Source organism: Somniosus microcephalus, chromosome 5, assembly GCF_052327205.1.
Source record: "Somniosus microcephalus isolate GS21.2 chromosome 5, FLI_Smic_1.0, whole genome shotgun sequence".
NCBI classification, from domain to species: Eukaryota; Metazoa; Chordata; class Chondrichthyes; order Squaliformes; family Somniosidae; genus Somniosus; species Somniosus microcephalus.
This window is the reverse complement of record NC_140991.1, coordinates 14408308-14423138: the sequence shown is the minus strand read 5'-3', so window position 1 is coordinate 14423138 and position 14831 is coordinate 14408308. Positions and strand designations below refer to the sequence as shown.

The following is a 14831-nucleotide window of genomic DNA, read 5'->3' as shown; positions in this document are numbered from 1 at the left end:
ATCCTCTGTCCTTCCTAGGGTCCTACCATTCATTGTGTATTCCCTTGCCTTGTTAGTCCTCCCAAAATGCATCACTTCACACTTTTCAGGGTTACATTCCATTTGCCACTGTTCTGCCCATCTAACCATCCCATCTAAATCGTCCTGTAGCCTAAGGCTACGCTCCTCGCTATTTACCACTCCACCAATTTTCGTATCATCTGCAAACTTACCAATCATACCTCCTACATTCATATCTAAATCATTAATGTACACTACAAACTGCAAAGGACCCAGCACAGATCCCTGCGGTACACCACTGGATACAGGCTTCCAGTCACAAAAACAACATTCGACCATCACCCTCTGCCTCCTGCCACTAAGCCAATTTTGGATCCAATGTGCCTAATTGCCCTGGATCCCATGGGCTCTTACCTTCTTGACCAGTCTCCTTCTTGACCAGTCTCCCATGTGGGACTTTGTCAAAAGCCTTACTGAAGTCCATGTAGACTACATGAACTGCAGTACCCTCATCCACACACCTAGTCACCCCCTCGAAAAATTCAATCAAATTGGTTAGACATGATCTCCCCTGACAAAGCCATGCTGACTATCCTTGATTAATCCTTGCCTCTCCAAGTGGAGACTAATTCTGTCCCTCAGAATTTTTTCCAATAATTTCCCTACCACTGATGTTAGGCTCACTGGCCTGTAATTCCCTGGTTTATCCCTACTACCCTTCTTGAATAATGGTACTATGTTAGCTGTTCTCCAGTCCTCTGGCACCTCCCCTGTGGCCAGAGAGGCTCTGAAAATTTGTGTCAGAGCCCCTGCAATCTCCTCCCTTGCCTCACACAGCAGCCTGGGATACATCTCATCGGGGGTCTGGGGATTTATCCACTTTTAAGCCCGCTAAAACCGTTAGTACCTCCTCCCTCTCAATACTAATTTGTCCAAGTATATCACAGTCCCCCTGCCTGATTTCTATGCCTACATCATCCTTCTCCATAGTGAACACAGATGCAAAATATTCATTTAAAAACTCACCTACATCTTCCGGCTCTACACACAGATTGCCATTTTGGTCCCGAATGAGCCCTACTCTTTCCCTGGTTATCCTCTTGCCCTTAATATACTTATAAAACACCTTGGGATTTTCTTTTATTTTGCCTGCCAGTGTTTTTTCATGCCCCCTCTTCGCTCTCCTAATTTCTTTTTTAAGTACCCCTCTGCACTTTCTATACTCCTCTAGGGCTTCCACTGTTTAGTCCTTTGTATCTGCCAAAAGCCTCCCTTTTTTCCCTAATCCATTCTTGTATATCCCTTGACATCCAAGGTTCCCTGGGTTTGTTGGTCCCACCCTTGACCTTTACGGGAACATGTTGCGTTGTACTTTCTCTATTTCCTTTCTGAAAGACTCCCACTGTTCTGATGTGGGTTTTCCTACAAGTATCTGATCCCAGTCCATTTTGGCCAGATCCTGCTTTAAAATTGGCTTTCCCCCAATTTAGAACCTTTATTTCCGGTCCATCTTTGTCCTTTTCCATGACTACCTTAATTCTCACCGAATTATGGTCACTGTCACCAAAATGCTCTCCTACTGACACTTCTACCACTTGCCCGGCTACATTCCCTAGAATTAGGTCCAGTACCACCCCCTCTCTTGTAGGACTTTCTACATGCTAGCTCAAAAAGCTCTCCTGGATGCACTAAGAATTCCGCACCCTCTAAACCTTTCATACTCTGACTATCCCAGTTAATATTGGGGAAGTTGAAATCCCCTACTATTATTAACCTATTATTTCTACATTTCTCTGAGATTTGCCTACATATCTGTTCCTCTATCCCCCCCTGACTGTTTAGGGGCCTATAGTACACTCCCAGCAAAGTGCTTGCCCCCTTTTTGTTTTTAAATTCTACCCATATGTCCTCATTAGAGGAACCTGCTAAGATATCATCCCTCCTTACAGCAGCAATTGACTCCTTGATTAATATTGCGACACTCCCTTTTCTTTTACACCCCCCTCTGTCTCGCCTGAAGATTCTATACACCAGCATATTGAGCTGCCAGTCCTGCCCCTCCCTCAGCCATGTCTCTGTGATAGCAACAATATCATACTCCCATGTGTTCATCAAAACCTTCAATTCATCTGCCTTACTCGCAAGACTGCTTGCATTAAAATAAATGCCATCCAGCCTTGCCATACTGCCTTGTGCCGTTACATATTAGCTCTGCCTTCCAGGCTGATTTGTTTTTTCCTCTATATTTGGCTGTGCATCATCCCCTACTATAGCTCCACTCTGTATCCCATCCCCCTGCCAAGTTAGTTTAAACCCCCCTTCCCACCCCCCAACCCCCCCCCCCCCCCCCAACAGTACTAGTAAATCTCCCCGCAAGGATGTTGGTCCCATTCTGGTTCAGGTGCAACCCGTCCGACTTGTACAGGTCCCACCTTCACCAGAAGCAGACCCAGTGATCCAGGAAACTAAAGCCCTTCCTCCTGCACCAACTCTTTAGCCATGCATTCATCTGCTCTATCCTCCTATTCCTATACTCACTAGCACGTGGCACCAGGAGTAATCCAGAGATTACAACCTTTGAGGTCCTGCTTTTTAATCTGCTACCTAGCTCCCTAAATTCTTGTTGCAGGACCTCATCCCTCTTTCTACCCATGGGAGGCAACATACCATCCTGGAGTCACGTCTGCGGCCACAGAAATGTCTTATCTGTTCCCCTTACGATGGAATCCTCTATCACTATTGCTCTCCCACTCTTTTTCCTCCCCTCCTGTGCAGCTGAGCCACTCGTAGTGCCACGGACTTGGCTCTTGCTGCATTCCCCTGAGAAACCATCTCCCCCATCAGTATCCAAGACGGAAAATCTGTTGGAGAGGGAGATGGACCCAGGGGACTCCTGCACTACCTTCCTTGTTCTTTTACTTTGTCTGGCGGTCACCCATTTCCTGTCTGCCTGTGCACTCTTTACCTGCGGTGTCACCACCTCGTTAAACGTGCTATCCACGAAGATCTCAGCTTCGCAGATGTTCCACAGTGACTCCAGCTGCAGCTCCAGCTCTGAAACGTAGATTTCGAGTAGCTGCAGCTGGAGACACTTCCTGCACATGTGTTCGCCCTGGACACCTAAAGTGTCCCTGACTTCCCACATAGCACAGGAGGAGCACTCCATGCAGCCGAGCTGCCCTGCCATATCCTACCCTTAAATTTACTCCCTTTACATTAAAGAATATTAAATACACTAGGGACTTTACTGCCCTTTAAAAACTACTTACTCTAAACTGGAGACCTTACTTTGACTTTAACGACTGGACTGTAGAAATACTCACCAGGTCCTACTTGCCAATCAGCTCCTTCCCTGGTTGTGATGTCACTTTAGCGGTTTTGCAGTTGTTGTTGTTTGACTGCTCCCACTCTCGGACTCTTTCCTTGGTGTAAAGTAAGAACCAATTTCTACAGGGTGAAAAGATAAGAAAAACAAAGGCGAAGCAAGGGGGCTCCTCTTTCCACTCCTTACCTAACTCCCTGACTCACCCAACTTGCAGCACTCTGTTTAAACCGCACTTCAAAGCCTGTTTTTATAGGCCCTGAAACAACGGATCTTGCTGGGTTCTGCTACAGGAGAACCAGTTTAATCTAGTTTCCCTAATTAACTGCCTTCAGCTGCTCTGAATCGTAGGCCTTGTATATCCCTTTTATAACCCTGCTTAAAGCTGGGAAATTTAGATTTTAAACAGTAACTAAATGTGAAACAAAAAGTTTGATTTCAGCAAACAGTTAAGACTCCCTGACTCACCCAACTCGCAGCACTCTCTGTTGATATTTTCTAAGTGTCCTGTTATCACATCCTTTATAATAGACTCTAGCATTTTCCCTACCACTGATGTTAGGCTAACCGGTCTGTAGTTCCCTGTTTTCTCTCTCCTTTTTTAAATAGTGGGGTTACATTTGCCACCCTCCAATCTGTAGGAACTGTTCCATAATCTATAGAAATTTGGAAGATGACAACCAATGCATCCACTATTTCCATGGCTACCTCTTTTAGTACTCTGGGATGCAGATTATCAAGCCCATGGGATTTATTGGCTTTCAGTCCCATTAATTTCTCCAGCGCAATTTTTTTATTAATACTAATTTTCTTTAATTCCTCCTTCTCACTAGACCCTTGGTTCCGTAGCATTTCTGGGAAGTTATTTGTGTCCTTTTCTGTGAAGACAGAACCAAAGTATTTGTTTAATTGCTCTGCTATTTCCTTGTTCCCCATTATAAATTCTCCTGTTTCTGACTGTAAGGGACCTACATTTGTCTTCACTTATCTTTTTCTTTTTACATACTTGTAGAAGCTTTTATAATCTGCTTTTATGTTCCTTGCAAGTTTACTCTCCTACTCTATTTTTCCCCTCTTAATCAATCACTTGGTCCTTTTTTGCTGAACTCTAAACTGCTCCCAATTCTCAGGCTTGCTACTTTTTCTGGCAACTTTATATGACTCCTCTTTGTATCTAATACTATCCTTAATTTATTTTGTTAGCCATGGTTGGGCCGCTTTTCCTTTTGTGTTCTTGCGCCAGAAAGGAATGTACAGGAAACTTTGTGCTATCTGGCACCGACGGGACCGAGCTGTTGTCGTCCCATCAAAACTGCCGGACAAACCAGCGCGAATGTTGAAACATAGAGGCCTAGAAATTCAGTTAAGGCCCGCCAGCAGGCTAACGCCCAAAAGTTAGCGATGCGCGCGGAGCCAGGTGCGCCCGTCAGATATTCGGCTTTTGCGCCCCAAGTCGGAACCGGGCGCTATTCCAGGGTGTGCCCGCCCCCGCTTGGGGCGCTGAAACTGAATTTCTGCGCTGTAGGCCCCGCTGCGCCACCCGCTGCGGAGCGGCAGGCTGCGGTACTGCAGGCCTCCTCCTCCTCTTAAGGGGGAGGTGCCTGCAACAGCGAGATCGCCGCTGGATTGTGCCGGCAAATGAGCCCGGCACCACGGAGAAGTGCCGGGCTCACGGAAAGCAGCCGGCAATGCCGCGGGGGGGGGGGTGGAGGAGGCCGGGGAAGGAGGTGCGGGCAGGCAGCCGCCGAAAAAGCGGCCGGCCGCACCTCCACCTTAAAGCGCCCCAGTAGCGCAGCAGTACGGCCCCGTTTTTCAATCGCTGTTTGCGGCCGCTGCAGAAGAGGCGGCCGCAACTAAATATGGGGTTTGGGCCGGAAGCGGGGCGGAACTGGGGCACTGCGCACACCGATGACGCCATCGGTGTCGGCGCAGCGCTACCGGCTACCGCCGCCATTACCGCAGCGCTGAATATCAGCGCACCCTCTTACACTGGCGCAGAAACCCTATTTGGGCGGTAACTGGGCGCAAAGCCCACTGAATTTCTAGCCCAGAGATTTTGAGCTCCGTATCTGGCAACAAACCCTGTTGCTGCTTCTAAACAGTCGGCCGTACCTTGCAAGCATCTCTGTAGCTTAGCAATAGCTTCAGCGAGACCTTGCAGAGCCTGACTGGTGAAAAAAAAGCATTGAAAAGAAAAAAAAAACTAACGAAACGGCTCCTGATTTTTGCCGGTGACTCGAGCATTCCGGACAGTTAACCTCCGGATAAACCAAAGTTTCCTGTATAACTGTTGCAATTCATGCATTCGTTCCTTAAATGTTAGCCATTGCCTATCCACCGTCATGCCCTTTAATGAAGCTCCCCAATCTATCATAGCCAACTCACTCGTCATACCTTCATAGTTTCCTTTGTTTAGATTTGGGACCCTAGTTTCGGATTGGACTACTTCACTTTCCATCTTAATGAAGAATTCTATCATGTTATGGTCACTCTTCCCTAAAGGACGCCGCACAGCAAGATTATTAATTAACCCCTTCTCATTGCACAATACCCAATCTAGGATAGCCTGTTCCCTAGTTGGCTCCTCAACGTACTGGTCTAAAAATCCATCTCATACACAATTCATCCTCCACAGTATTATTGCTAATTTGGTTTGGCCAGTCTATATGTAGATTAAAGTCACCTATGATTACTGTAGTACCCTTGTTACATGCATCTCTAATTTCCTGTTTGATGCTATCCTCTACATTACCACTACTGTTTGGAGGCCCATAGACAACTCCCACCAATGTTTTCTGCCCCTTGGTGCTTCTTAGTTCCACCCAGATTGATTCTACATCTTGATTTTCTGTGCTAATATCCTTTCTCACTATTGCTCTGATTTCATCTTTTACTAACAACGCCACGCCACCCCACCTCCTTTTCCTTTTTGCCTGTCCTCCCTAAATATTGAACATCCTTGGATATTCAGCTCCCAGCTTTGGTCACCCTGCAGCCATGTCTCCGTAATCGCAATTATATTGTATCCGTTTACAACTATTTGCACTGTTAATTTGTGTACTTTATTATGTATGCTTTGTGCATTCAGATACAGTGCCTTTAGATTTGTCTTTTTAACATTTTTAGACATCTTAACATTTTTTTTGTACTATGGCCCTATTTGTCTTATTGCCATTTTTTCTTACCCGGACCCTATTTGTTAGTGCACTCCATTGCTTGTACACTCTGTCCCTTCCTGACACAATCTGGTTATCCTTACCCCAATCACTTTCCTGCACTGCTTCCTTGTCTTTTCTCTTTAGCATTCTAGATTTCTCTCCACTGGGACCACCCCCCCCCCCCACCCACCCACCCCCAACAACACAGTTATAACAGTACAAGTCTGGACAGCTTCTTACAAAATGGCGTGTCCAAGACAATAATAACAAACCTTCACCTGGTTATCATGCAGTACCCGGAAGTACTGCACTCCTTCCATTGTCTCGAATTTCATGCTATACGGCAATTACTTCACCCCCTCTGGGAACCGCACCTTTACATAACGGGTTCCATCTGCTACCTGCGTTCCTGGATAGTATCTCCTTTTTATTGCCGAGCAAATTTTAATGTTCCACGACTCCAACTTTTTTATTAGCACATCGTCCTCAATATAAACTGGCAGGTTTAAGAATCAGACCACCACCTCTTCAGAATAGAGCAGAGATACCTCCAAGAACTTATCTCCAACCTTCAAAATCAGTAAAAGTCTTTCCACCTCCTCTTGGCCATTGACCGTCACCTCCAACATTCGGCTTTGGTCAGCAGGCAAAGCAGCTTCCCTCGCCGCAGTCCTCATGTACCACCTGGATAATATCCCAAGCTTGTATCTCCTTATCCTCGCACTGAACCACCACCGTGTTTTATTTTCCAAATGTTTTGGAGTCCCGGCCCAAATCTTTAAGCCTTTTATTCTCCCTTCCCCCAACATTTTCTCCCCTGATTAAATTCATCCTAGGAACATTGTCCTCTGAGGTGCCTGGCACTCCGGGCCCCTCAGCCATCTGGCTGCTGTTTATGGAACAAAAAGGCCCTATAACCTGAAAAAACCCACCACCAACTTTTTACAAACTCACTCCAACACCCTGCTGTAATCAAGCACCCAGCAACACCTGCTCTCTCTCAGCCCCTCCTACCTAGAGAGTGCTACCTACTGAGCCACAGCTGACACTGATCTCCAATAACTTCAGTTTTACTAGGGCTCCTTGATGCCACATTCAGTCAAGTGCTGCCTTGATGTCAAGGGGAGTCACTCTCACCTCACCTCTGGAATTCAGCTCTTTTGTCCATGTTTGGACCAAGGCTGTAATGAGGTCTGGAGCCGAGTGGTCCTGGCAGAACCCTAACTGGGCATCAGTGAGCAGCTTATTGGTTACTAAGTGCCACTTGGTATCACTGTTGACAATACCTTCCATCACTTTGCTGATGATTGAGACTAAGCTGATCGGGCGGTAATTGGCTGGATTGGATTTGTCCTGCTTTTGGTGGTTAGGACATAATTGGGCAATTTTCCACATTTTTGGGTAGATGCCAGTGTTGCAGCTGTATTGGAACTGCTTGGCTCGAGGCGCGGCTAGTTCTGGGGCACAAGTCTTCAGCGCTACAGCCGGGATTTTGTCGGGGTCCATAGCCTTTGATGTATCCAGTGTGCTCAGCCCTTCCTTGATATCACATGGAGTGAATCGAGTTGGCTGAAGACTGGCATCTGTATTTAAATAGAAGTTGTCTTTTTGACATGAGCACAAATCAAAAGTGTTTGTTGAGGCCTGAACTGTATCGAAAAAAATTAACTTAAATACTTATATCACAGTAATTTACTTTAGTCTCAGAAATGTGATTTTTCTAGAATATTCCTTTAACAGCCCATGTTACTAAATGGTTATTTGTTCAATTTGATTGTATTTGTGATTTGATAGTATTAATCAGCACTTTCTGTAGTTAGACTATTGCTTTGTAAGTTTTGAACTACTTTTGTTCTTTGTTTAATGACAGTACCAAAAAGGCGCAGAAGCACATGCTTGAGAAGAAATGCATCTGTTCAAGCTTCAATTCAACAACGACCGAAACGGCCTCAACGTGCCATTGACTTAGCTGCTCCCGTCAGCAACAAACCTGCAAACAATCCCCCATGTCAAAGTGCTGCTGCTGGAAGGAGGGGTGATGTTCAGGCAGTGGCGGTGAATAACCGTGGGAAAGGTACTAACAACAAGAGGAAATTTGTGATTTTAATAGTCTTTTTTTTTAAGGGCAGCATGGCACATTGATTCTGTAATGTTGGGTGCCGTAGGATCATTAATTTTTTATTCATTCTTGGGATGTGGGTGTCATTGGCAAGGCCAGGATTTATTGCCCATCCCTAATTGCCCTTGAGAAGGTGGTGGTGAGATGCCTTATTGAACCGCTGCAGTCTGTGTGGTGAAGGTACTCCCACAGTGCTGTTATGTAGGGAGTTCCAAGACTTTGTCCCAGTGATGATAAAGGAACAGTGATATAAAATGCAAGTCAATGCTTGTAATTTCTCATATGGAGAAATCTGATCTGATCTTACAAGAATTATAAGCAAATTGGGATTGGGAATGGTGGAGATGGCTTAGGAGGAATGAATCAGCATGCTTCCCATACATGGCTCTTGCTGATTCAATCAAGAGTGTTTTTTTGGAGAGGCCTGAATGTAGTTCACCTGCCAATCTTTTAGCTTGGGCTAGTGAGGAGGAAAATAAATAAAGGGGAGATAAATAAAAAAAAGTAGTGGTATATATTTTAGTTAGAAAAGGATTTTTTAAATAGATTTATGAGTCCTCCAATCAAAATGGTGCCTGACAGAACTTAATCATATTCAAATTTATGAAACGTGAAAATGTTAGCAAGAGCTCTCCTGCTCCTCCTGACCTCACAAGAATAAAAGACAAAAATGTTTGAGTCCCTTTTGTGGAATGGCCACTAGCGGTCCCATTAAGAACCACTGGTTAGGTTGCACACTGCCTGGTACAAATGGGTGGAGCTTGCACAGCGCATGCTCTGCTTATTTGTCCTTCAAAATTGCAATTGGGGTCCTGCACAGCATAGAACCTTGATTTACATATTAAAACAGCCTCCCATTGAAAATGGGCAGACCTACTGTGCACTCATTTACAGGCCCATCTAAAAATTGCATCAGGTGGGCCTTGGACGTTCAAGGCCGAACTTCCCCACCCATCCCAATTTTTCCCTCCTAGCCTCCCATTTTTCAGGTGAGGAAATCACTCCCTATCTGTCTTGACACCATTATTACCAATACTTCCAATTTGTTTGCAAGTCCAGTAATCTACAGAAGTTTTTTAAAATTCAGATGTTTTATTTTGGAATATTAAATGAAGCTTACTATAGGATACATTTTCTGAATATGTGCTCATGGTGCATACTGGGAATTCATATTGTGAAATTACGCAACCTCAGCCGCTGATTTTCCATCCATTACATTTAATGGACAATAATTAATAGTCAAATACATAATAAGGTACTTTTTGTGAGCTGTGGGGCCTTCCTTGGAAATTGGAAAATTGGGTGTCCAACATCGCATACCTGATTCCCAGACCGTCTGTTTTTCCAAAAGGTGATTAAATACTGAGGCCATGCCATTGGCTTGCACAACTTAATTTAATTTCAAAAATTCTGGTGCAATGGCAGATTTTACGTCTTCAAGTGGTGATCCACCCACTCAGCATGAGCTTAGAATCATACAGCACAGAAGGAGGCCATTCAGCCCATCGCACCTGTGCCAGTTTTTTATAAGAGCTATCCAATTACTCCCACTCCCCTGTTCCCCTATTCTTTCCCCATAGCCAGCTCACCAGCTTCACCTATGAAATGTGAACACTTTGGAGTCCTGGAACCTTGCCTGTTTAAAGTATGCTTCTTTTTGTATTTGCATATAATCTTTGCTCCATTTTGCTTCCTCCCCTCCCCGCCCCTGCACTTGCTTAAAATTTGTTACATCTCTTTAACTTTTTCCAGTTCTGAAGAAAGGTCATCAACCTGAAACGTTAACTTTGTTTCTGTCTCCACAGATGCTGCCTGACCTGCTGAGTATTTCCAGCATTTTCTGTTTTTATTTCAGATTTCCAGCATCCGTAGTATTTTGCTTTTGCCTCATACATTATTTGGTTTTGCTGGGGTGGCCTTCATTTCTGCATTTTAATTTTTCTTCATTCATTATTCTTGGTTACTTACTGCTGGCTTTGACATAGCGGCCCAGAACCTGGTGTCGGGGGCTTGCCGCGCCTGCAAGCCCCCGATGTGCACTTACCCGGCGCGCCGACATCTGAAACCTGGCCCGCAGTGGATTTCCTGTCAGTGGCCCGGTTCTGATGTCGGCGCGCTGTGCTAACCTGACCCAGCGGCGTAGTTAGTGTGATGTGCCGGCTGGGATCAGGTGAGCACTGTTCAGCCAATCAGGGGAGGGGAAACTTCATTCATAAGTTTGAGAGTAAGAACTGTCAAACTCATGAGAAGTACTGCACCCCAAAACACTACTTAAACTTTAAATAAAATTAAAAAAAACATCCCAATCATTAAATTAAGTATAAATAAGTTTAAAAAAATAATTTAAACAATAATTTTTTTTTTTGAGAAAAATAAATTTTTAATAAAAAGGGTCTAAAACTAAACTTACCTTATTGTAGATTCTTTAAAATAATAAACCTGTGGGGAAAAAAAATTCTAAATTGCACTAAAACACCACTTGCCTGTAAAAATAAATACTTACGTGTGCTTTTTACAAGCGTAAAGACCGGAGGCCTTTACACATGCGCAAATCCCCCAAAACAGAGGAAATCCAAGACGCACACGCTGCCCCCTACAGCGCACGCGCTAGCCTCTTCACCTCTTGGGTTAGAGGAGAGGAAATGACGGTTTTCAGCGCGTGCGCTGTGCATGCTGAAAACCGGCATTTCCTCCGGCCAGACGCGTGAGTACCCCTTCCGTGCTCACGTGTTTGGGGAGGAATTACTGCCCCAACATCTTACTAAAAGCTAGTGGGCAGGTACAACAAATAATTTAAAAGGCTAATGGAATGTTGGCTTTTATTTCAAGGGGGCTGGAATACAAAGGAATCGAAGTTATGTTACAGTTATATAAAGCTCTGGTTAAACCCTGTCTGGAGTACTGTGTTCAGTTCTGGGCACCGCACCACAGGAAGGATGTATTGACCTCGAAAGGGGTGTAGTGCAGATTCACCAGAGTGATAACGGAGCTAAAAGGGTTAAATAGCTGGCACAGACTAGGCTTTGTGTATAGAAGATGAAGGGGTGATCTAATTGAGGTGTTTAGGATGATTAAAGGAGTTGATAGCGTAGATAGAGAGGGTACTTAATATTCAAGGGTAAAAGGTGTTCAGAAAAGATAGGGAAGGAAAAAAGGGAGTAGGGGTGGCAGTGTTGATTAAGGAAGACATTGTAGTGTTGGAAAGGGAGGATGTTCTTGAAGGGACAAGGTCAGAATCAATTTGGTTTGAGTTGAGGAGCAAAAAGGGTATGATCATGCTACTGGGGGTATTCTACAGGCCTCCAAGTAGTGAGAGAGAGGTAGAGGAACAAATCTGCAGGGAAATCGCAGAGATATGCAGGAGCTATAGAGTGGTGATGTTGGGGGACTTTAATTACCCAAATATCGATTGGGATAATGCTAGGGTAAAGGGAAAGGAGGAGAAGGAATTTCTGAAATGTATTCAGGAGAATTTCCTTGACCAGTATGTTGTTGGCCCAACTAGGAAGGAGGCATTGCTGGATCTGGTGCTGGGGAATGAGGTGGGCCAGGTCGACCAAGTGTCTGTGGGAGAACACTTGGGTAGGAGTGATCATCGTATCATAAGATTTAGATTAGCAATGGAGAGGGTTAAGGAACAATCTAGAGTGGAACTTCTAAACTGGAATAGGGCTAACTTCAATGGGATGTGAAAGGATCTAACCAGAGTAAAATGGAACCAAAGACTGACAGGAAAAACTGTAACAGAACAATGGGTGATCTTTAAGGAGGAGATGTTCCAAGTACAGGCTAGGTACTGACATGAATCAGTCATTCATGAAAGAAAGACTTATGAAATAATACTGAGCGGCCTATGGGTGGCGCTGTCCAGGGAGAGTATAAATACTCAGGCACGGGTCCAGCTTGCGCAGGACATTCTTAACAGGAACTAGTGAAGGACACAACTAGACCTCCATGTTGTAAAACAGTTGATTAAAGCTTTGTTTAATGCTTAGACCAAGTGCCTAGTAGTTTTCTTACGTCAGGTACATTCCAACAAGAGGGAAGGGTAAGGGAACCAAAGCAAGGGCTCCTTGGATGACGAGGGAGCTAGAGAAGATGATGAAACAAAAAAAGAGGGTGTATGATGAATGTCAGGTGAATTCTTCAAGGGAGAACCAGACCAAATACAATAAGTTGAGAGGGGAAGTGAAGATGAAAATAAGATTGGCAAAGAGAATATGAGAGTAGAATGGCTGTTAACATAAAAGGGAACCCAAAAATCTTCTACCGGCATGTAAACAGTAAGCGGGTAGTAAGAGACAGGGTGGGGCCTATTAGGGACAACGAAGGTGATATATGCTTAGAGGCTCAGGGCAAGGCTAGAATACTCAATGAGTACTTTGTATCGGTGTTTACTAAGGAGGTGGATGCTGACAAAATATCAGTAGAAGTGGAAAAGGTAGAAGCAATGGAAGGGGTGAAAAGTGATAGACAGGATGTACTAGAAAGGCTGGGTATGCTTGGAGTGGACAAGTTGCCTGGTCCAGATGGCTTGCATCCCAGGTTGCTAAGGGAATTGGGGGAGGAGATAGCGGAAGGACTTGCCATAATTTTCCAATCTTCCCTAGATGCGGGGTAGGTGCCTGAGGATTGGAAAGGGGCAAATGTGACACCATTGTTCAAGAAAGGGTGTAAGGACAATCCTAGTAACTACAGGCCGGTCAGTTTAACATCAGTGGTGGGTAAAGTTTTAGAAACAATAATCAATGAAAAAATTAACAAGCACTGGAAAGGTTTGAGCTAATTAAGGAGAGCCAACACGCATTTGTAAAAGGCAGATCGTGTTTGAGTAATCTAATTGAATTTTTTGATGAAGTAACAGGGAGGATTGATGAAGGGAATGCAATGGATGTTGTCTACATGGATTTTCAGAAGGTGTTTGACAAGTACCATATAGAAGGCTGGTTAACAAAATTGAGGCTTGTTGAGATACCGCGGCAAACGTGGGAGTCGAGACCAGAGCTATTGAACACACAACTGCTTTATTCCAACCACATGACAAACAGGAACTAGAAAAGCCCGCGCATCCACTTAAATACTTCCCAGACAGGAAGTGCTCCCGGCAGCCTGTCCCTGCGGGAAACAAGTTGCTGGAGGAAAGGGCCCCTGGCAGGGGGCTTCTGCTTAGACTGTCTGTGCCGCCGTGAGCGGATTATGTCCAGTGGTGGCGTGTCGCCACAGAGCTCCCCCCAGAATCCGCTTAGGAGGAGTGGACGAGTCGTGACGGTGGTCTAATGGTTCTGCCGCAGCGGCTCTGAGTGGTCGCCGGTCTGGTTGGTTGGGTCGGGCGGTTCGCCGCCGGCTGTGCTGGCTTGCCGGGGGGACGGCCTCTAGTTGGAGGCTGGGCCACGGGGACCTGTTCCCCTGGTTCTGTGTGTGCTGGTTTGAGCCGGTCGATGGAGACTGTCTCGACCCTGTCGCCGAGTCGCAGCTTGAAGACCTTGTCCCCGGTTTGTAGTACCTCATACGGACCGTCGTACGGGGGTCGCAGGGGCCCGCGGTGCGCGTCGTGTTGCACGAAGACGAAGCGCGCCTGCTGTAAATTTGGCGGGACGTCAGGTGCGAGTTCGCCGTGTCGGTTGACCGGAAGTGGGGCGAACTGCTGAGCGGAAGAGAAAGTCGAGCCGCTGCTGTTCGGCCGACCAAGGCTTGGTAGGCTCCGGAAGGAATTCGCCTGGGACGCGCAGCGGTTGTCCGTAGACTAACTCCGCTGCCGAGGACTGGAGGTCTTCCTTGACCGCGGTGCGTAGGCCGAGTAGCACCCACGGTAGGCGGTCAGTCCAGGTACTGTCCTGCAGGCCGGCGCGGAGTGAGGCCTTGAGTGACCTGTGGAAGCGTTCACAAAGTCCGTTGGCCTGCGGGTGGTACGCCGTGGTGCGGTGGAGCGTCACCCCGAGGTTGCGTGCTGTGGCCGTCCAGAGTTCGGAGGTGAACTGGGCGCCCCTGTCGGAGGTTATGTCGGCCGGTACGCCGAACCTCGCAACCCAGGTGTTAACGATCGCCCTGGCGATGTCAGCTGTGGTGGTGGAGGTCAGCGGCACTGCCTCAGGCCAGCGTGTGTAGCGGTCGACCATCGTAAGGAGATAAGTTTGGCCTTGCGATGGCGGCAGGGGACCGACGATGTCGACGTGTACGTGGTCGAAGCGGCGGCTGGGTACCTCGAAGTCTCCCAGGGGTGCTTTGGTGTGCA

At 46.1% G+C, this 14831-nt stretch overlaps 1 protein-coding gene across 2 annotated transcripts in view; it reads left to right on the top strand.

The window, feature by feature from the left end:
* LOC147116901 (uncharacterized) overlaps window positions 1-14831 on the top strand; it is a 148936-nt gene that overhangs the window by 37138 nt on the left and 96967 nt on the right. For both annotated transcript variants that reach the window (XM_085987348.1, XM_085987347.1), the window contains one exon: window positions 8351-8554. In XM_085987348.1, the coding sequence (XP_085843474.1) occupies window positions 8351-8554 (204 nt within the window). The remainder of the gene's footprint in view (window positions 1-8350; window positions 8555-14831) is intronic.